The sequence below is a fragment of the Rhinolophus sinicus genome, chromosome 5 (genome assembly GCF_057876585.1).
Source record: "Rhinolophus sinicus isolate RSI-liver-muscle chromosome 5, RSI-T2T, whole genome shotgun sequence".
Classification (NCBI taxonomy): domain Eukaryota; kingdom Metazoa; phylum Chordata; class Mammalia; order Chiroptera; family Rhinolophidae; genus Rhinolophus; species Rhinolophus sinicus.
Genome location: NC_142505.1, coordinates 39,774,793 through 39,798,478, shown reverse-complemented (window position 1 = coordinate 39,798,478; position 23,686 = coordinate 39,774,793). Strand labels below are relative to the sequence as shown.

At 34.9% G+C, this 23,686-nt stretch overlaps 1 protein-coding gene across 6 annotated transcripts in view; it reads left to right on the top strand.

Moving 5' to 3' along the window:
• Positions 1-23,686, top strand: part of TFDP2 (transcription factor Dp-2) — a 180,239-nt gene that overhangs the window by 34,804 nt on the left and 121,749 nt on the right. For 5 of the 6 annotated variants that reach the window (XM_074312942.2, XM_019747143.3, XM_019747140.3 and 2 more), the window contains exon 3: positions 5,798-5,864. The exons of the other annotated variant lie outside the window; for it this stretch is intronic. In XM_074312942.2, the coding sequence (XP_074169043.1) occupies positions 5,798-5,864 (67 nt within the window). The remainder of the gene's footprint in view (positions 1-5,797; positions 5,865-23,686) is intronic. 6 annotated transcript variants of the gene reach the window in all.

Here is a 23,686-nt window from a genome sequence, read left to right as displayed (position 1 = left end):
ACAATGAGCAACATGTTTCTCCTTCTGCTATAGCAACCTCGGGGGAGAGGGATAAGTGATGAGCTGACCCTCTTCTGCTACTCTGGAGTTAGGGACATGGAGAGATCCAGCCTCAGACTGTGCTGAGGCACGTGGGAAAGAATTAAAATAGGCCATCTGAAAATATCCGGTCAAGCTTACTAGCCATTCTGTAGTAGATAAGAACGTTTTTGTGACTTTTAGTATGTTTTTTTCAAGATACTTACTAAAAGGATTATACCAGCTTACAATGCCATAATTAATTCATTCTCCTCTTTCCCTTCTCCGCATTCTCTCCCACATATGCTATGTGCCCAGCACTGTTCTAGGATTCTGCCTTCTTGGGGCTTATCGTGTAGTGAGAGAAGACAGTAAATAATTATATAATGTCAGGTAATGATAACTGTTATGAAGAAAAATAAAACAGGGTAATAGGAGAGAGTGATGGGGATGAGGGAGCGCTCTTTCAACTAGGTGCTCAGAAGAGGACTCTCTCAGGAAATGACATTTAGACAGAGCAGTGCTCTTGAGTCTCAATCCAAGAAGCAGCCAGCCCCGTGTCTATCTGGGCAAAGAGCATTCCAGGTGGAGGCAGGAGAAAGTGTGTTTGTTGGAACAGCAAGATGATTGGCTTATAGCTGGAACAGGGTAAGCAAGGGAGAGTGGTGGGAGATGAAGTCTGAAAGAAAGCAGGAGCCAGAGCACGTGGAGCCTTGAAGATTGGGGCGAGTGCTGTGTATTTTAAAAACAGCGAAGAGCTATTAGAGGTTTTGAGGATAGTTACATGACCTGACTTAACATTTTTAAAAGTTTGTTCCGGCTGCTGAGTGTATAGACTGCAGAGGGGAGTAGTAGAAGCAGGGACTTGTTTGGTGCTTATCCCAGTAGTTCAGACAACAGAGTGTGGTGATTTGGGCTGGGCTAATGGTATTGGAGATGGGGAAAAGTGGCGCATCCAGGATGTATTTAAAGGGATAGTCATCGGGACTTAATGAATAACTAGGATTCAGGGACAGGGAGGAAGTTAAAGAAGACTTCTCGGTATTTGGCTAGTGTAACTGCTGTTTAATGAGAAGAGGAACTCTTGGGGAAGTGCAAAATTTTGTGTCAAACTCAAAAACTGTTTTGAATATATTAAAGTTGAGGGCCCTAACAAATCCAGGTAGGGATTCTGGCTAGACAGTTTGATAAATGACTCTGGAGCTCAGGGGAAAGCTTGGGGCTGAATACAGAAGTTTTGGAGTTATTTTATATGAAATTACTTTAAAGCAGTGGGACTGCATGAGATTATATCGTAAATTCATGAGGACCAAGGTGTGAGCACAGAGGTTCTCCGCCATCTAGGGAGGAAAGAAGCACAAAGGAGATTCAAGGAATGGCCAGAAAGGAAGGCAGCAGTGTTATTGTGATGATCTGGAAGCCAAGTGAAGAAAGAGTTTCAAGAAGGTGGGAGTCATCAGTTGTGTCACATGTCACTGAGAAGTGACTCAGATGTGGAAGAGATTGCCCAGGTCTTACGGAGGCATCGTTTAACATATATTCAGTTATTTACATGTTTATTTTTTGTTTCCCATTTTGCACTTCACTTTTCAGACCAGGTTTTTGTGTAGTTACTTTTGCCTTATCCATGCCGTACTGCATCTCTTATGGTTCCAAGTGGTAGAAAGCCTAGTCACAATAGTTTAAGGCAAAAAGTGGAATGTATTGGTTCACATAACTGCGAAGTCTGGAGTAACCTGGCTTCAAACACATCTGGATTCAGGAGATCAAAGGATGGTATCAGGGCTTTTTCTCTATTTCCATTCCTTGCTCCTATATGGTGGCATACTAGCTTACGTTGGCCTTAGAATGTTTTATCTCAGAAGAGAAGGAAGTGTTCTTGTTTAGCATTTATATTTCAGATTCCATGGAGAAGCTTTGGTTGACCATGCTTGGCCCGCATGCTTAGACAAGCCAGTGTGGAGAAGGTAGTGGGGTGCCATGAATGGCCAGGTCTGGGTCAGGGTCTCCTGCTGCCGTGGCACAACAGGCTCTAAGACTAACAGCCCTACCAGAACTACGTGGATTGTGGGACATATCCTTTTATAAAGTAAGTTCTGCAGAGCTGGCCATATATTCATCATGTCTGGGATAAAATTGTTATCAAATAGCATCTAGTATCCCAGGATTCTCTTCCTAGACCCAAAATGCAGGTGTGTTCTAACCTAAGCTTACTTGGTATACAATAAAGAATTTGAAAGTAAACTTGAGGTGCAATTTTTTTGCCTTGTCAAAGAATCTTTGAAAAAATACATAAGCCATAATACTCATTACGGATGAAGAAAACAAACTAACCTCGAGATTATCAGCAAAATTTTGCCTAAGAAGACATTTGGTATACACACAGGAAAAAAATAAAAAAATATATATATGTATACACACACACACACACACACACATATGTGTGTATATATGTGTACGTATGTATATATATACCAAATATATGCATTTACACATTTTTTAACAAAAATAAGATCATACCATTTTGTAACCTATTTAGCTTAATCTCTATGATGACTGTCTTTTCTTGTCTTGATATCTTTGCAACATCATTTTAAATGGCTGTTTTGTGTTATCTACGTATTGTATGGACATTACACCAGTTTCCTAATATTGGCAATTAAGTTATTTCCATTTTTTTTCTTTTTACATTTTTGGTTTATTTTTACTTATTGGATTATTTCTGTGAGGCAAAGTCTTATGAAATTACTGGCTCAAAGGTTGTGTGCTTTTGGGGGGCTTTTGATTCATGTTGCTAAATTGCATTTCAGAAAAATTGTACCAATTTGTATATTCATCAGTGGTGTATGAGAATGCCATTTCCATATATATATATATATATATATATATATATACATATATATATATTTTAAATCATTGCTAATCTTGCATGTGATTTATTACATTTCTCTGACTTCTAATTAGGTCAAACCGGTATTCTGTGTTTATTGGTCATTTGCATTTCTCTTTTATGAGTTGTCTGTGTCATTGTCAAAGTGTTAAAAGCCATTGTCATTTGAATAACAGACCTGCTCACATAATTATTTAATTTGATCCAAGGAGCTCTGAGTTTGCTGCACATTTGTATTGTCACCCCCCTTTGGCAGTGACAGTTCCAAGATCACCTCACCTTGCTTGTGAGCTGAACTTGGAGCACAAATCATCTCAGTCTGAATTTTGTTTCCTTTCAGTTATGTCAGTCGGGTATGTTAAATATCAATGAAATTATAATGGTGTTACTAGAGAATATAGTTTGATCTTTAAGAATTGGATTGGATAGTGTTTATTCAATAGACATTTAGTGACTGCTTATCGTATGTGCACCATGTTTGAACATCCCGATAGAAAACTTTTCTCAGGACCTTACTAGATGAAAAATTTTACATAAAATGAGTTTTCTTTTTTCCCCTTGCTCTGTGAAACATTATTATTAAATTGTTTTTAAATCGATAGAATAAGGAAAGAATAGCTGATGTTGTTAAATGCCTTTCCTAGCCAACTTTTTCTATTCTGAATCTACTTTTCTTTTGTCTTTAAACTGCGAAGTGTTTATGAAAGCAGAAATTAATTCATTTTTAGGTTTCATTAAATAAATTTTGGTAGTATTTATGGAAGTTCTAAATACAAACACTTTCCCTCCATCTATGAGACCAAGATTAGCATAGCATATTGGTCTCATATGGTATGAGACCAGTTTATCTTTGTAGAGTATAATTTGTTGGTTACTAAGGTGCAGGTGTACAGCTGCTTAAAAAGTTTCCGAATTCGTTTGCTGCTTCACTCTGCAGAAGTTGGACATTAAGAGCAGGTGTTTAAACATAACTGTAACCCAGTAACTGTGAACTCTCCACTGTGAAGATGTGGTTTTGGTTGAGGTTTTTGCCGTTATCTTTGTATAATAACAAAAAGGATTAAACTGATGCTTTTGAAGTTATTATAATAAATGTACTACACGGTCACATTGTATTAAGCATGGAATATATTAAAGACTGTCTTTGCCTTCTTTACTTTCTTTTTACACTAGAACATCAACAGAAGTTCCGTGTTTCTCTTCTTTTTGTAGCAGAAGAGTTTAAAAAAATGGAGGCATGTTAGTGATGCCACAGTAAATTCTTGGCATGTACAGATTGAACACTTAACATTAATGTTTGGGAACAACTCTGGAGATCCATGCAGTGATAATTTGTTGGAAATTTTGTTGCAAAGGCTTTACTTTGCTTCTAACAGAATACTTGTAAGAAGCTAGACAGAATTAAGTATCTACACCATTATCTCTGTAGAATTAAGAAGCTATGTTTTAGATGTCTTTATCTCAGCTGCTGTCATAAAAATTTAATATTAGATGCTAGAGATAAGTTTGCATTTGGTGCAAACCTATTACTTTCCATAATGTGAACTATATGTAGAAATATTTCTGGTAACATAGCTCTTGACAAAAAGACACAGCTGTTAGCAGAGCATTTGAATGAACAAATAATGAAATAATTAGCTCTTACATTATGCAATTGTAAAGTATCAAGTGAGTGCATATGTAGAATATATACTGTTAAAGCAGTAAGTTTAACAACATAAGACAAGTGACAGTTATAAAATTATAAAGCTTTGCATGCTTTAAAATCCTTTTGTATAGCAGTACTTTGGAAAAATATTTGGACTACCAAATTAGCAATGATGTGTCAAGGTTACAAATCTACGTGGATTAATACAATAATATAATAGTAATAGTAGAATCATTGATTAGATGCTTGCTTTGTGTCAAGTTTTTAAAAATGGAGAGGTTTTTTTCCTCCTGACTCTACAATAAATTTTAAAAATTGTTTGATGATACTACCATATTCAGCTCTGATTCCAGGTAGTCCAGTGGGCAGCACATTAAATGAAATGAATTGTCTAAATGTGTACTGATAAGCATACTTGCTATAGGTAGTCCCTCAAGTATCATACTAATAATAATTAACGTTAACACGTGCCAATCACGTGCTGTATGCTTTACATGAATTATTAGGTTGGTGCAGAAGTAATTGCTGTTTAAAAGATTAAAAACAACAGTGAAAACAGCAATTACTTTTGCACCAACCTTGTATCTTACTTAATCTTTCTAACTACCTGAATTGGTACGTACTTCTAGCACCCTCCAATTTACAGATGAAGAGTCTGAAGTATAGAGAGCTTGCTTATATGACTTGACCACGACACACACAGAGTAGTCTTGATGAGCCAGAGTGTGAATCTGAGCGGTTGGACTTGAGCCAGTGGACCTCACCTCTGCATTGTGGTATTAATGGTCTTATTTGATCCATTACATGTCATAATGTTGAAAAGCATTATAGGCAGTGATTTTAGTATATGTGCTGCCGAAGTGAGCACATATAGGGAGTGATTTTGAATAGTAAAAGTTAAGGGCAGCAGTGAGGGTGAAATTTTGGTATAGTTATTGGCAACTTCATGGCAGCTACATAACTGTTTTCAAAAAACCAGTAAAATGCGTAGACCTAAGTTCTGCTCATAAATACATTTTATTAATTTTTGCCGTAATCTGGACAATTCATATTTTCCCATTTCAAGCAATATGGCAACATTTTCTTTTTAATCCTACTCCTGTAGTTGACACAATTAATACATTTTTGTGTGGCTGTATTAATATTTGATATGGACCTCTGGTGGAAGGTATAAAATAGCTTATTAAATGATCATTAATACTTAAGATCGTCTTTTTAACTTTTAAAACTATTTTATTCAGGTTGGTTTGAGTTCCACAAATGCAGAACTAAGAGGATTTATAGATCAGAATCTCAGTCCAACAAAAGGTAAGGACAGTTGAATAAAAATTTTCTACATTGAGCTAGTTTTATTGCATTTGTTTTATAAAACATAAAGCTACATGAATTACTTTATGTATAATAATACTTATATACTATTACCGTGTTATGTTATCATACACCAAACAACTTGTATCATATGAAATTCAACTACCTATGAGAGATGGAGAAGAGTGTGTGTATGTGTGTGTGACTTTTCTCTCTTTCCTAAGACGTCTCTTAAGACCATACTTGAACAATGATCCTATTACAATTGAAACGAAGCCATTCTCTTCTTGATTTTCTTGTTTGAGAGCTCTACTTCCTAGTGCTTTACTTGTAAGGAACTATAATAGAATTAATGAATGTATTAGAATTCCTGTGTCTAATATTTGGTTTACTGGAGGAATGCTTCTACCAGAAATCTGACCCACCAGTGTAGGAACATATGCAGGACACAGGTAGTATCTTTCTTTTCTTTTCTTTTTTTTTTTGGTAGTGTCTTTCAATGTGTATCTTTTAGTATATAGAGATAACAGTATCTTTTAGTATATAGAGATAACACACTGAAATATTTATCGTTGAAGTCTGAGATTTATGGTATGATGTCTGAGATTGGCTTCAAAATAATCCGCTGGGGGAAGTAGAGTAAAATGAGTGAAATTATAGATAAAACAAAATTGTCTATGAGTTGATTAATTGTTTAAGTGATAGTTATATGAGGTTTCATTATTCCTTTCTCTCTTCCTTTGTATATGTTTGAAATTTTCCATGATAAAACATAGGAGCAAAATGTATGCCATTACAGTACCAATAGCTATGAGAGAAACATCAGCTACCTCAAAGGGTTTATGTCTAAGATGAGCTATATACTCTGGAGAGAAGACTAGAGAAATTTGTATTTCAGTATAAAAATTCCTGATTTAATAATAATAATGGTCTATAGAATTATTGAGAGTTTAAATATGTATTTTGAGGCAATACAAGAGATACTTCAAGTCTTGATGCTTCTCAGTTTTTTATTTAATGCGGTAAAAATGCACGTAACATAAAATTTACCACTTTAACTATTTTTATGTGTACAGTTCAGTGGTATTAAGTACATTCATATTGTACAACCATCACCACCATCCATCTCCATAACTCTCTGTCTCTTGCAAAACTAAGACTCTATACCCATTAAATAATTAACTCTCCATTCTCCCCTCCCCCCAGCCCTTGGCAACCACCATTCTACCTTCTGTCTTTATGATTTTGATTACTCTAGGTATCTCATATACTGTGGAATCATACCGTGTTTGTCTTTTTGCGGCTGGCTTTTTTACTTAGCTAATGACCTCAAGGTTCATCCATGTTGTAGCATGTGTCAGAATTTCCTTCCTTTTTAAGGTTGAATACTATTCCATTGGTATGTATATATAGTAATCCCACCTTATCCATGGTGTGGTTTCAGTTACCCATGGTCAATCATGGTCCAAAAATATTAAGTGGAAAATTCCAGAAATAAACAATTCGTAAGTTTTAAGTTGCGTGCTGTTCTGAGTAACATGATGAAATTTCACTCTGTCCCACGTAGGACATGAATCATCCCTTTGTCCAGTGTGTCCACACTATAGATTCCCTGTCTTAGTCACTTAGTAGTAGCTGTCTTGCTGATGAGGTTGACTGTTGGTATCAACTGTCAGTATCACAGTGCTTGTGTTCAAATAACCCCTTTTTTAACTTAATAATGGCCCCAAAGCAAAAGAGTAATGATGCTGGCAATCCGGATATACCAGAGAGAAGCCTAAAAGTACTTCCTTTAAGTGAAAAGGTATGTATGAATAGGAAAACACATAGTCTATACAGGGTTTGGTATGATCCATGCTTTCGCATTCACTAGGGGGTCTTGGAATATATTCTTGGGATAAGGAGGGGCTCCTATACCATATTTTGCTTATCCATTCATCTGTTGATAGACACATGGGTTGCTTTTATGTTTTAGCTGTTGTGAATAATGCTGCTATGAACATGGGAGTACAGATATCTCCTCAAGATGCTGCTTTTGTTTTGGGTATATGCCTAGAAGCGGAATTGCTGGGTCATATGGTAACTCTATTTCTAATTTTTTGAGGAATTACCATTCTGATTTTTGCAGCAGCCGTACCATTTTACATTCCCACCAACGGTACATGAGGGTTCCAATTTCTCTACATCCTCACCAATACTTGTTATTTTCTGTTCTTTAATTTTTTTAATAGTCCTCATCTTAATGGGTGCAAGGTGGTGGTGTCTCATTGTAGTTTTGATTTGCATTTCCCTAATGATTAGCGATGTATGTGTTGGTTAGTTGTTTATCTTCTTTGGAGAAATGTCTACTGAAGTCCTGCATATTTTTTTTTCATATTGTGGCATAAATAGAAAGTGATAACATGTATCAGATGCACTAGGGCTAAACAAAGGACTCCACTTAAGTTCAGGGGAAAGCTAGCCAGGAGCTCCAACTGCCCAGGGCTCTCTTGGCTGTTCCAAAGGCTGAGGAGATCGGTATCGTAGTAACCTCTAGCCTGTTCACAACACAAAGTTGGGATTCTCTGCTCTAATAAAATGTAATATTCAGGTTAGGAGAAGTTGCTGGGAACCAAAAACTTGGTAGATAATGGAGAACTGTGATATTGAGTAGTGGTGCAGAGATAATAATGGAGTGATGTAACGATCTTGAAAATAAGAAGGGAGACGATTCCAAGTTATGAAGGGGAAGGGTGACATAGAAAGAAAAGCCTTCAAAAGATAGAAGACAAAGGAAAAAAATAAGAGTTCAGGTTCGGGAGGTTGTCTTTGATGGTAGACTAGGTATCTGAAGAGTAAGAAATATAGTCATAAAGATCAGCCATGAATATCAATATATATTAATAATAAGGCCAGTAAAGTTAGGTACAGAGTAAAAACCTCAGTTTGTTTAATTTTATGGAACAAATGGAGAAGACTGAGGCAGAGAATCATTTAACAGGCACAAAAAAAAAAAACCACACCAAAAACCCTAGAGAAATCAGGTTTAGAAACAGCTATTTATTTAAAAAGAAAAATGTTGCCCTTTGAGCTGTTGACTGTTGGCTGCAGAAAGAATGCCAGATTAAGTAAACCAACAGGATTTGGAAAAGAGGTTTCTTTTAATTATTTTTTCAATTGGTGAAATTCAGTTAATACTTATTGCAGGCCCAAGATGAGAATTGTATTGGAAGTAAGATGTAGAAAGGTATTTTATTTAATCGAAATGATGTTGTAGCAATGTAGAAAATTTTGAAAATTAGAAAAAATAATTCTACCACCGAACATAACTTTTTCTTCATTATTTTTCATTTGTTATTCATATATTTATGTTTTATAATTACAAAGCTAGTATACATATCATTTTCTCCTCTGCTTTTTTGACTAAAAGCAAAAAACACTTTCCTTGTTTTGACGATCTTCATAAATACCATTCTTAGAGCTTCATACTATTTTATTGTGTTTATGAATCATAATTCATTAAACATTTCCCATTTTCTTATTGCTGGATATTTGTCTTTTTTGTTGTTTGTTTTATAGATTGATGTGTATATATTTATACCATCATATATATGTGCACACAGGCATAGACTCATATCTATATCTATTTATATCAAGTAGATGTTGGAATCACAATAAATATTTTTAGTCAGCTAAGTTTTTGTTTATTTTCTTTTCTTAAGATACTCAGAAGTACAGTTACTGGGTCATTCCCCTGCCTAAAACCTTTTCAACAACTTCCTATTTAAATTCGAATAAAGTTTGAAACTCCTTACCTACCGAATCCTACATTACGTCCCTACATGTATCTTTATCCGTCTTACTACTGCTCTTATTTGTACCCACTGTGCTTCAGCCACACTGAAATTCCTTTTGGGAAAAACATTTGGCGATATCTGTGAGGAAATTTGAAAATGTTCATTTCCTTTGGTCGTGCAATAAAGCTTTTAAGAGTCTGCATTAGGGAAATAATTTTAAATATAAAAAGATAAACCAGGCTTTTTAATCAGGTTTTTAGCATTTGACTGTAATATGCCTAGATCTGGTTTTCTTTGTATTTATTGTCCTTGGGGTTCATTGAACTTCTGAAGTTATGTCTTTCACCAAGTTTGAGAAAGTTTTGACTATTATATCCGCAGTGTTTTCCCCCTACCTCTTGTTTTGCTTGTATGTTAGATCTTTTGATATTACTCGGCGAGTACTTAGGTTTGGTTCATTTCCCCCCCCCCCACCTTTTTCCTCTGTGTTCTTCAAACTAGAAATTTTCTATTAATCTCTCTTCATGTTGACTTGCTTTTTTTCATTTATCATCATTCTGCTGTTTATTCTATCTAATGAATTTTTCATTTCAGATATTGAATTTTTCAGTTTTAGAATTTCCATTTGGTTCTATTTCTCTACTGAGAATTTCTTTTTGTTCATATGAAACTATTTTTCTTTACATTCTAAGTGTAGTTATAATCGCTGCTTTATAAAATCCTTCTCTGTTGGTTTAAACATCTGGGTCATCTCAGGCTCAAATTCATTGATTGCCTTTTCCCTCGAGAATGGGTCATGTTTCCCGATTTCTTCATATGGCAAATAATTTCAGATATATCCTGCACATTGCGAATATATTGTAAAGACTCTGGATGTTTTATATTTGCCCAAAGAGTGTTGTTCTTTTTGTTTTAGTAGACACTTAACTTCATTGGACTCTGACTGCAAACTCTATCTTTCCTGTGGTGGAGTAGCAACTCAAATCTTAATTTAGTTAAAAAAAATTTTTATCCTTATCTGGGATGCTGAGAGTCTGCCCACGTCATGTGTGTTTCGGGAGTCAAAGATCGAGACAGTTTATACAAAATTTGGGATTTCCCTTGTCTGCATCTCTCCTTCTTCCAATTTCGCCCCTTTTCAGTTTGTTCTAAACTCTTGTCATCTAGTTCTTTAAGCCAGTAAGAGTGTGTTGTTGTTGTTGTTTTCTGTGGGAGTGTTAGCACCCTGCGTAGCACACACTGATGCCTTCCTTCTAGCTAAAAGCCATAGAAAATGGAAAAGTCACGTGGCTAATCAAATGTGACTCTGTTGGTCCCTCTCTGGCTTTAAGATAGTTATTTTTTATGTTTTACCCAGAATTTAGAGTTTTTATCTGCTAGAGGGTTAGTTCAATAAGAGCCAAATGGTTATCCTAGAAGCAGAACTAGAAAGTAATTAAAATATATGTTTATTGTGATACCATTTATCAGTAATAAGTGAAGACAGTCTATTTGACAATGAGGGAATAGATAAGTAATTTACAGTGTTTCCACTCAATGGACTATTATATAGCTATTAAACTATTTAGATATAGCTTATAATAATATGGGGTAAATACTTGAAGTTTAAGGTGAAGTGGAAAAATAAAGTATAGAAATTTATAAATAGACAGTGGTTTCTCAACCTTTGATCTTAGATTAAATGAAACATATCTTACCTATATATGTGGATGAGGATTGATTAGTAAAGTATAAATTCACTTCAACGTGTTACTGAAGTACTGTTAGTTTGACCATATTTTCCTTAATCAACATTCAAAAATTGTGACTTATCCTGTAGCTCTCTATGCAATTTTTAAATTGCCACAAAAGGTTTCTCAAACTTGAAAATAGTAGGAACAAATGTAATACGATTATAATCATATAAAAACAAAACTGCACAGAAAAAATAACGGAAGAAAATAAATTGTTTTACTTTTGTCCATTAGGATTAGTAATGTTTTTCTTAGTACTTTTCTCATTTTTCTTTGAATTTTATAATGAACACATATTACTATCCAGTATTGTATGTGTTTGTAATCTGTCTTCCCCATCAAAACATAAGTTCCACGAAGGGAGGGGCTTGATTCTATTCCCTGTGTATCCCTAGCATCTAGAAAAATGCTTGGCACATAGTAAGCACTCAATAAATATTTGTTGAATCAGTGAAAGAATGTGGTCCCTGCTTACTGCTCAGATCTTATGTCTTATTGCACTGTTATATTTCTGTACACAAATCATGCTGTTTCACACCTCTATTCCTTTCTCTTTTATATTACTAGTTAGCAAAACTCCAACCCTGAAGCAGTCCAGCCATCTTTCTTACAATTGCTGGACAGAGGTTTCAACCTCCTGGATTTAAGATCTTTAACCTCAGTGCTGCTTTGCCTGATTTACATTATCCAATGTGCTCTTGCTTGCCCTCCCTCCCTGTTTCCCTCTCTCCCTCCTTTTTCCTCTCTCTCTTTCTCTCTCTCTCCAATTCTCTCCACAGTGTCTATGTCAGACCTTCTTTACTCTCCTCAGATCTTCCTAAAATCTCCTGAAAGCAAGGGATTTTTATTAGAAGATACTGAAGGCTTCATTTGGCCATACACTCCCATCTATTGCCTCTGTTACAATTGAAATGTTAAACCTCTCTTGCTAAAGTTAATCCTTGCATCTGTATTCTGAAGGCTATTCCTTTCTGTTTCCTTAGAGACCTTATTCCATTAATTACCACCCTCACACTACCTCTTTCCTATCAGTTTTTAAAAATGCTGCACTGTCCCATGTTAAAAACAAAAACAAACAGGACGTTTAGGCAATAAAAAGAAGCCAATGACATCTACTAGATTGGAAGGGAAGGAGTAAAACTATCTGTATTTGTAGATGACATGATCTTATATATAAAAAAAATCCTAAGGAACCCACAACAAAAGTATTAGAACAAATAAATGAGGTTAGCAAGGTTACAGGATACAAGATCATTTTACAAAAATCAATTATATTTCTATACCTAATCATGAACCTTCTGAAAATGATAATAAGAAAACAATTCCATTATATGTCAATTATATCTCAATAAAGCTGAAAAAAGAATTAAAAATAAAAGAAAATTCTATTTAAAATAGCATAAAAGAGAATAAAATACTTAGGAATAAATTTAACAAAAATGTACAAGATATGTACACTGAAAACTGTAAAATGTTGTTGAAAAGAATTATTAAAGATTTAAGACATCCAATGTCCTTGGATTCGCAAACTCTTAATATTGTTAAGCTATCACTACTCCCCAATCTTATCTATAGACTCAATGTGATTCTTACCCAAATCTCAGTGCCTCTTTGGCAGAAATGGACAAACTGATCCTAAAGTTCATATGGAAATGTAAAGGTACCAAAATAGACAAAACGACCTTGAATAGGGAGAAAAAATTTTGAGGACATATTTATTGAGTTCAAAAATTACTAAAAGCCACAGGTATAAAAGACTGTGTTTTACTGTAGTTTTGTAGTAAGTTTCAAAGTTGAGAACTGTGAGTCCTCCAACTTTATTCTTCTTTTTGAAGATTGTTTTGGCTATTTAGTAGGACTCCTTGCAATTCCACATGAATTTGAGGATCAACTTTTCCATTTCTGTGAAAATGAAATAGAATTTTGATACAGATTGCATTGAGTCTGTAGACCACTTTGATTTTATTGACATTTATTTGTTTATTTGTTTGTTTATTTATTTATTTTATTGTGTAACAGTGTGTGTTTTTTCCAGGATCCATCAGCTCCAAGTCAAGTAGTTGTCCTTCAATCTAGTTGTAGAGGGCACAGCTCAAGCTCCAAGTCCAGTTGCCATTTTCAATCTAGTTGCGGGTGAGTGGGTGGGGGGCACAGCCCACCATCCCATGTGGGAATCGAACCGGCAAGCTTGTTGTTGAGAGCTCGTGCTCTAACCAACTGAGCCATTTGGCTGCCTACCGGCAGCTCAGCAACAACTTAGTTCAAGTCATTGTTTTCACTCTAATTGTGGCCCATGTGGGAATCGAACCGGCAACCTTGTTAAGAGCACCGTCTCTAACCAACTGAGCTAACCAGCTGCCCCATGATTTTATTGACATTTTAATGCTAAGTCTTCCTATTCATGAACATATTCCGTTAATTTAGGTCTTCTTTAATTTTACCATTTCTTTTTGAGGTAATCAAAATATTCTGGAAATAGTGGTGATGGTATACTTTGTGAATATACTGGAAACGACTGCATTGAACACTTAAAATGGTGAATATTTGGATATGTGAATTATACCTTGATTAAAAACAAAACAATAACAAAAGCCACTTTCTTCAACTCAATATCTGCTTCCAGCTCTGATTTGTTCTTCCCCCTTATTATCAGACTTTTGGAAGAAGCTACACACTTAACACGTTGCATACGGATCACGAGAATCTTCATGAGGGATTTAAACCCCGCTGTACGCAACGTGTTAAAATCCCATTCTCAACAGTTTTCATTCACACAGCTGCCCAGTGTAATCTCGCTTTTGACTCCATTAATCCTCTGACACTGCTCTTGGTCTTTGTCTTTTGTTTATCAGCATTTAACACTGTTAAGGTGCCCTTTAATAAAAAAACCAAAAACAAAAAAAACTTTAAATTTTAGAACAGTTTCAGGTTTATAGAAAAATTACAAAGATAGTATGGAGCGTTCTCAAACCCTTCACTTAGTTTCCCCTGCTGTTACCATCCTACATTAGCCTAGTACAGTTTTTACAATTAATGAACCAATATTGATACATGATAATGAACACACGTCCATATTTATTCAGATTTCCTTAGTTTTTTTTAGCTAATGCCCTTTTCTGTTCCAGGAAAGCGTTCAGGACACCGCATTTCATGATCATGTATCCTTAGTCTCCTTTGTACTGTGACGCTGTGTCAGACTTCCCATATTTTTGAAACTTGACAGTTTTGAGGCATACTGGTCAGGTATTTTGTAGAATGTCCCTCAAAATGGGATTTTTCTCCTGATTAGATTGGGGTTATAGGTTTTTGAGAGCAAGACCATAGATAAAAAGTGCTATTTTTATCACAGCATATCAAGGGTACATACTATGAACATGACTTACCATTGTTGATGTGAACCTTGGTCACTTGGCTGAGGCAGTGTTTGTCATGTTTCCTTACTGTAAAGTGACTGTCTATCCCCCAACCCCCCTTTCTATACCATAGTCTTTGGAAGGGAGTCATTATGTGGAGCCCACATTTGAGGAGTGGAGAGTTTCGTGTACCTCCTTGAGGGGGAGTAGCTATATAATTTATTTGGAATTCTTCTGTACCCCAGATTTATCTTGTCTCCATTCATTCATTCATTCATTCATTCATTCAATCTATGTCAGTATGGAGTTGTGGATATTTAATTTATATTCTGGCTTATACTAGTTGAATACTATAGGTTTGGGTTGTTTGCTCAAATTGTTACAACTCTGGCCATTGGGAGCTTTCATTTGGGTTTTTTTTTGTGTGTGTGTCCCTTTGACATATTCCTCTCATTGTGGGGTGGGTTGTTTATCTGTTTTGAGCACTTTCTTTTTAGCACTACAATATGCTCTAGGCTCATTCCACATATTTCCTGGCCTCTCCATCCATTAGCCATTTTTCCTGATTCTTTTAATAGTGAAAGTTATTAGAAACCAAGATCTCAGTACTAGGTGAGTTCATTGCTACTGGGATGGTCTCTTTCTTTTTGAATTACTGTTTTCCTTTGTGCCTATGATAACACACTTTTTAAGTCTTTCATAGAAAGCAGTGCAGTGTAGCAGTTAAGAACAAGGGCTCTGGAGAACTAGAGTGTAATTTTGGTTGCACTTCTTATACCCAACCAAATGTGTAAACCTGAGCACGTTGATCTCTCTAAAGCAGGATGTCCCTGTCTATAATGATGCAGGTAACAATGCAAAGTTGCTCAGAGGGTGTGTATGGATTAAATGAGGTAGTGCACATACATCACTTAGTACAACACGTAGCACATAGTAAGCTTCATAAGTGCTTTCTCCTTTTCCTCTTGTTGATATTTTCTTCCTTGTCGGCTGATCCCTCTCAGTCTATTCTCCTCAGTTCTTCCTTTGTCTTCTAAGTGTTAGTATTCTGTGGGGTTTTGTCTTAGGTTTTCTTCTTTGTACATTCTCCCCAGGCGATTTTATCTATTCTCATTGCTTTACTTACTTATTTTGTATATGGATGATTCTCAAATCTATATCTCTGGCCCAAACCTTGAGTTTTTGTACATCCAACTGCTTATTGGACACCTTCATTTGAGTAACTTAAATGCATCTCAGACTAAGTCTGGCCAGAATTAAAGCGATCGTTTCACCCTCTCAAAATCTCCCCTTTTCCTTACCTCATTGAATAGTAGTGCCATCCACCCTTTGCCCAAACCAGAAACTGAGGCATCCATCATCTTTGACTCCTTTTCTTTTCTCTCTACTCCCAATCAAATCACTTACAAGGCTTGTTTAATCCACCCTCTAAATCTCTCAACCTTCCCCACCCGTTTTCTCTATTTCCATTGCTACTATCTTAATTCAGACTACTATAAACTATTCATGGATACTACATCTGTTTCATTTACTTCCAGATATATTTCTATTTCATTCGCTGTACTATAGCTACATTCTTTTTCTCAGACACAAATCTGAACAAGTCTTTCCATATTTTTTTAAAAAACATTTACTAGTTCCTTATTGCCCTCCAGATAAAGTCCAAACTCCAATGTAAAAGATCCTTCTTGATATGGTTCTTGCTTTCACTTTAACCTTATCTCAGACACCTGTGCTTCTGGCACATTCTCTGTCCCGGTCTCTCTGTCCTTGCCTTTCTGTGTGCTCTTGTCTGTGCCTGGAATGTCATGCTTCCCTGACACCGTCCTCCATTCCACTCCTAATATATACTTACATTTCACCTTGCTAATTTCTGTTTGTTTCTTGCATCTAAGTTTAGGTCTCATTTCCACTTGGCCCATAAGCCTCAAACATCTCTACTTATTTCTTTTATAGCGTTTATCACACTGTACTTTAATTACTGGTTTGCTTATTGTTTCCCGCCTGACTCCATGAAGTCAGAGACTTTGTCTTATTCATCATTATATATCTAGGACAGGTATTTCAAAGTATCTGTCCCATCGTATCTTTCCCAAGCAAGGAACTTTGTAGAAAGAATGTATGTCCTTCCTTTTATCTCTAATTCCTATGGCCACTGGGCAAATTCCTACTTACTCTTTAAAAATCTAGCTGACCACAGATTCCTCTGTACCTCTTAGTTACTATACTGCCTTGTGTTAAACTTTAGACCCTGTACATATTGTCCTGATTACATTATACTGTATTTCTTTATACAATTGTCCTTTTCTTTTACTAGACTCTTTGAGGGTAGAGTCTTTTTTTATATCTTTGTCCTCAGACTCTAGCTTGGTGTCTAGCACCCTTGTACATACTCAGTAAGTGATGGACTGCCGTAACATTTCCAGACTTTTAATCAAAATGTTTATGTATCTAACCTTTGAGACGTTTATAAAGAAGTTCATGTATCTAACCTTTGAGAAGTTTATAAAGAAGTATATAAAGAAGGAACTTGTCTTAAATTCTTTTGAAACAAAGTGTTAAGGAATTAATAAAGAAGGTTTCAGAGCTTTTTGTCTTATAGGACATATATCTAAGAGTTGATTTAAAAGTTGTATAATTAATTAAAAGAAGAAAAGCCTGCAGATATAAATATATTATAACCGAGGGAATAGTAGAGGATATAAAAGCAGGTGAGTATGTGTATGTCCTGTTATAAATTATGTAATTGTGCCTTATTAAGAAAAATGAAAGAGAAGAATATGTAAGTCAGGGCTTCATTATCTGAGGTTGAAAGCCCAGTAGAACCTTTGGTGAAGATCAGGGATTCCTCAGTTATCTGAGAGGCACATGCTATCGGATGGGCTGGCTGTACCTTTGCTTATTTCTGGCTCATGGAAAGAGGCCATATTTGCCTGCAAGCTCAGTGCAGTCCTTTGAGAAGCTGCCTGATCAGCAGCTATGGGGAGGGTTGCACTTGTTGGATGAATTGCTCATGTCCTTGTAGGTAAATGAGGTCTGCTAGGCATCCCCATTTGTTCCTTTACATCCTCAGCAGAGCATTGCCACTTGGCCAGCTTATTAATTGCTTGCACACCTGTTTTAAAGTGTGTATATCTTATATTGACTGCCCGTCCCACACCCTCCAAGAGATTGCAGTAGCCTACACCTCTTAAAATGAATTCAACAACTCAAAAGAGGGACTAGCATCAAGTAGATTCCTCTTAGGGAGGCAGAACTAATGGAAAAGATGAGAGAAAGCTGTGATGGGAAGAAAAGGGGATGAAAACTCTCAAGAGGATGCTGTTACCACCCAAAAAAAGTTGTTTTGGAACTAAAAATATATTCAGAATCCTTAAAATTAAGAAAGAATGAAAATAAGAAATGACCAAAGATGTACTGTGGCCAAACAATATTGACATCAAATAAAATATGTTAGAAGCCTCAAGGCATTAAAGAAACAAAGAGAAATATTAACTAGTGATAAAAGGAACAATCAAACCAATAATCCAGTGTTTAGAAAATGGGTAAAACTTATGAATAATCAGTTCACAGAAAAAGAAATATTAATGGTTCTTACACAGATGAAAAGATACTCTACCTCATTCATAAAACATGTAATTTAAAATTACACTGAGTCCCATTTTTCACTCTGTAAGCTTTGTGAGAATTAAGTAGTTTGATAAAACACTGTTGCCAAGGGTGTAGGGTAACGTGCTCTCTTATACTGCTTGTGGGAGCATAAATTAGTACAGCCTTTACCGGAAGCAACTTCACAATATTTGTGAATTTAACAGTTACATGCCCTGTGACCTAGCTGTCCCAGTTTTGGGAATTTATTCTATTGATATGCTTGTAAATCTGGAAAATAAAGCTTAGTGTTTTCAGTATTGTCTGTAATAACAAAATATTGGAAACAGTGTAAACCCATCAGTATGATCTGGTTAACTAAACTGTGTTCATTACATATGGAATACTATGCAGCTGTAAAATGGGGAATGAAAAAGCTATGTACAGATACAGAATGATCTACAAAGACATTAAGTTAACAAAAGAAAAATTCAGAACATGTTGAGTATATAACTCTTTGTTTAAAGAGAAGTGAGAAATAATGACATTCACATAGACATACAAATACACACGTAATGTTTCTTGTAAGGATACACAAAGACTATTGACATTATCTGGTGTCAGAGAAATGGTGTCTTTCTCAGAGAAGTTTTTAATTTTAATGAAGTTCAACTTATCAGTTTTTTCTTTCATGGATCATGCTTTTGGTGTTGTATCTAAAATGTCATTGCCAAACCCAGGGCCACTTAGATTGTCTCCTATTTTTCTTCCAGAAGTTTTGTGGTTTACATTTAGGTCTATAATCCGTTTTGAGTTAATTTTGTGACAGATGTAAGGACTGTGTTAAGTTTCTTTTTCTTTCTTTCTTTTTTTTTTTTTTTGCATGTAGATGTCTATTTGTTCCAGCCTCATTTGTTCAAGACTCCTTTCTCCACTGAATTGCCTTTACTCCTTTGTCAAAATTGAGTTGATTATATTTGTGTAGGTCTATTTCTAGATTCTCTATTCTATTCCATTTTCCTATTCTTTTGCTGATATCATACTGTGGATTTATAATAAGTTTTGAAGTTGAGTAGTCTCAGTCCTCCAACTTTTCTTCTTTAGTGTTGCATTGGCTATTCTGAGTTTCTTGCCTTTCCATATAAAATTTTAGAATCAGTTTGTTGATATCCACAAAACAACTTACTGGGATTTTGATTGAGTTTACATTGAACCTCTACATCAAGTTGGGAATAACTGACATCTTGACAACATTGATTCCTCCTATCCATGGACATGGAATATCTTTCCATTGATTAGGTCTTTGATTTCTTTCATCAGAGTTTTGTAGTCTTCCACATATAAATCTTATACATATTTATTAGATATAAACTTAAGTATTTCATTTGTTGATGCTAATGTAAATGGCCTGGTGTTTTTAGTTTCAAATTCTAATTGTTGATTGCTGTATGTAAGAAAGCAGTTGGCTTTTATATATTAACCTTGTATCCAGCAAGCTTGCTATAATTGCTTATTAGTTCCAGAAGGTTTTTTTATTTGTTTGTTTGTTTGTTTGTAAATGGTATTTTAAATGTCAATTTCTAGTGTTCCTTTACTAGGATGTAGACATACAATTGGTTTTTGCACTTTGATCTGCCACCTTGCGAAACTCATTTCTGGTAACTCTTCTAGATTGCTTAGAATTTCCTACATATACTATTATGTCATCTCGGAATAAAGCCAGTTTTACGTACTCCTTTTCAATTTGTATGTCTTGTTCTTTCTTATTGATTAGGATTTCTAGTTCAAGGTTGAATGGAAATGTAATCCTTGCCTTTTTTTGGTCTTAGGAGGAAAGCATCTTTTATTGTTAGGTATAATGTTAGTTATAGAGTTTTCATAGCTGCCCTTTATCTGGTTAGGTTTCCCTTTTATTCTTTTCTGGGTGTTTTGATAATGAATGGTTGTTGGTTTTGTTAACTGTTTTTTACTGCATGTATTGCAATGATTATATGGTGGGTTATTTTTAGCCCATGAATATGGTGAGTTACACTGATTCATTTTTACACGTCACACCAACTTTGAATTCCACTTAATAGAGAAGCTTGTAAATTCTCCATTTATAGAGTAGTGTTGATTATAGCTAGTTTTGTACTATTTTTAATTCTTTATAATCTAGAGATGATTTTGGGATCCCTGAGTAGCAGCAAGGAACCAGATGAGGTTAAAGTTACAGTCATCCCTCTGTGGTTCCAGGACCCTCTGATGGATACCAAAATGCATGGATGCTCAAGTCCCTTATATAAAATGGCATAATTTTTTAATATAACTTACATATATCCTCCTGTAAATTTTAAATCATCTCTAGATTACTTATAATACTTAATACAGTATAAATACTATGTAAATAGTTGTTATGCTGTATTGTTTATGGAATAACGACAAGAAAAATAGGTCCGTACGTGTTCAGTACCAACGCAACCATGGTAGGCCTAACTACATGGGACACGTCAGAAGCAATGTAACTTCTTTTCCACAATATTATCCATCCACTGTTCTTTGAATCCGCAGTTGAGGAACCCACAGATATGTAGGGCTGATTGTACATATAGTGGAACCAATTGTTTCAATGTTTATAACATTTTTGAAGTGATCTTCACAGCCTGGGAACAGGAATATTGAAAGCATTTTGTGGCCAAAGCAGTAGAAACAGAAGGAATTCAGAGTTCTACCAAAAATGTTGCTGGGATGATGCCTGTAGGGACCGTAATAATGCATTTCTGCACTGTTATGTGAAAACTTCACTTTCTTGATGAGAAGAAGTGTAAAATGAATTAAAAAGGTAAAAGGGTAAGGAATTGGTGTTAGAGATTATTTCAGTGTTCAAAATCTTAAAAATATTTTAGAATTTTATGTTTAATTAAAAAGGCTGCTAACATTTGGCCATATCTATTTTTTTCTTTATTTTACTTCACAAATTTAAGTCCAAAAATATCTAGTAAGCTTTTGTTTTATTTTATATTAGTTTGAATAGTAGGGATAAGCAACATTTGTTTGCTATTTCTATACAAATTCTTTGGCAGTCTTCTAAATCTGAGGTCATATTAGGGTGAGTTTGGCCTATCTTAATGTGCTTGGCTTAGTAAGAGTTTGTATTTTAATAAACAGTGAATGGTTCTGGCTTTGCCTTTTGAATGTGGGTTTGGTTTCAGGATATTTAAAAATAGCTTAATGATCTGAAAATAGACAGCGATACCATTGTACAAATAGTTGTATTGACCTGTTTATTCCAGCAGCTTGCTTCTCCTGAAGGGCCTGTGCCATCTGATCCTTTTTCTCTCTTCTATTTTTCTTATGTTTATCTACATATGTTTCATTTAAGTAATAGTATTTAGTTTACCATATTAAATAAATACTATAATTAAGTAAGAATTACCTTTTAGAAGTAAAATTTAAGGAATTCCTGATTTAGAACAAAGAATAAATGAAAAAATTAAAGTGCTTTTAAATAGGCTGTGGTTACCACATCTTTCATCTTCCTGTTAACTGCTTTCACAACGTGTATTGTGGTTTGGTAGAATTACACAACTTTGTTCTGTGTTTTGATTGCATGGTGTAAATTTATAAATAGTTTTGATAATGCAATATGTTATACCTGAGCCACAATGAAATGGCTTTTTTTCATTTTCTAATATACATTTTTATTCTCTATTCTAGTTCATCTAAATTGCTTTATTATAAAGCATATGACATGATGATACCTATTTTTTATAGTTCTTGAAATAACCAATTACTGTTTCTTATGAAAGGGTGATAAACTCATATGCTTCTTTTTGGAAGAAAGGATATCTGCAGTTTTGTTTTTGTATTATTTCAAAATTCATTTTCAGTGAATCATCTTGTCAGTTGGCAGAATAGACTAGTATTGAGATTAGTATTGAGGTCTGTTTTTATGTGATTTTTTTAAATTTGCTTAGTATTTTGAAATGGAATTGATCTAATTGTCTGTTTTTAATTTCCTATTTCCATAAGGCCCATTGTCTTGTCACAGAAGAAAACCTTTTCACACCTTTAGCTAGCCATCTTGCCTGCTATTGTTAACAACTTTTGGTAACAATTACTGGTACTGGTTAATTTCAAACTCACAGCATAAGGAGAAGATAATTTTGATTGCCAATTGGAATTTAGTTCTAAAATCAACCTCTTAAAATGTTATCCTTTTTGAATTTCCTTATTTAAATTTGTCTTGTTCATGACCAACATAAAATGTGCATGAGTTGCCAAATCTAAAAACAAAATATCCATACAAACGTGTTATAAAACTGTTTAACAGGGAAAAAAAAACAAAAAAAAACCACCAGCTTTATTGCCAACACAGTATTTTAAAAATTAAATTTAGCGATTTAAATCACAGATGTTTATTATTCAAGAGAGATTATATTGTCCTTTCTGACATTTAACCTGGTTTCTCCTTGTCTTTATTTAATAAATAAAATTAAACTGGTAGCTGAAATATTTTTTAAAGCTGTATGTGTCTTTAAAAAATACTAAATAGGAAAACTATTAAAAGTTGCTAAAACTTTGCTAACTATTTCTTTACATAGGAGTTTTTTTATGCCTGCTGATGAAAATGTACTGTGTTTTGCTTCATGTTGTAAGTTTGATATATTTGAAAAGGCATAGGTTTTGAAACTGTAGAAGCACAGCTTCAATTCAGCTTTGCTGTTTGCTGGGTTTACAATTGGTAACATAGGATATTTACTAAATCTCTCTTTGTCTGATTTTCACATTTGTGTTATGGGGATAGTAACACCTACCTCATAGGGACTATATATTCTCATTTAACCCTCACGTATAAAGCTTTCTGCACAATAGTTAGCATGTTGTTGACTTAAAAAAAATAAAACATAAAGAACTAGCTATTTTACCAGTGAAGTGGATTTATTTGAGACTAGCAGAGGAATTACAGTTTGGGACAAACTATGGCTAACCATCGGCAAATCCGAATTCAGAGATGGGCTTGCTTTTATAGGGGAAAAGGAGGATGATTGGATGGGCTGTATGGAAGATCAGGGTGTTAACAGCTTCTAATTGGCTGCGTGTGGCAGTTTCTCATTGGCTAGGCTGTAACGAGGAGCCTAAACCTGAAGGCCACCAGCTAAAGGGGTCCTGGTGATGATTGGCAAAGGTGGAGGTGTTTTGCTGGGCAAGGAAAAATTCTTTCTTCCTCTTGAAGTGGTCTGTCCACCTGTTTGGGGTCTGTGTGGCAATGCGTGACAGCTCCCTGTCAGGTATTCCCGACTTCATTTTAAATGAAGTTTTCTTTATTTTTAACAATGTAGTAGGTACTCAATAAAATATTAATTCTCTTCTTCTTTACTTCCTTAGTTGTT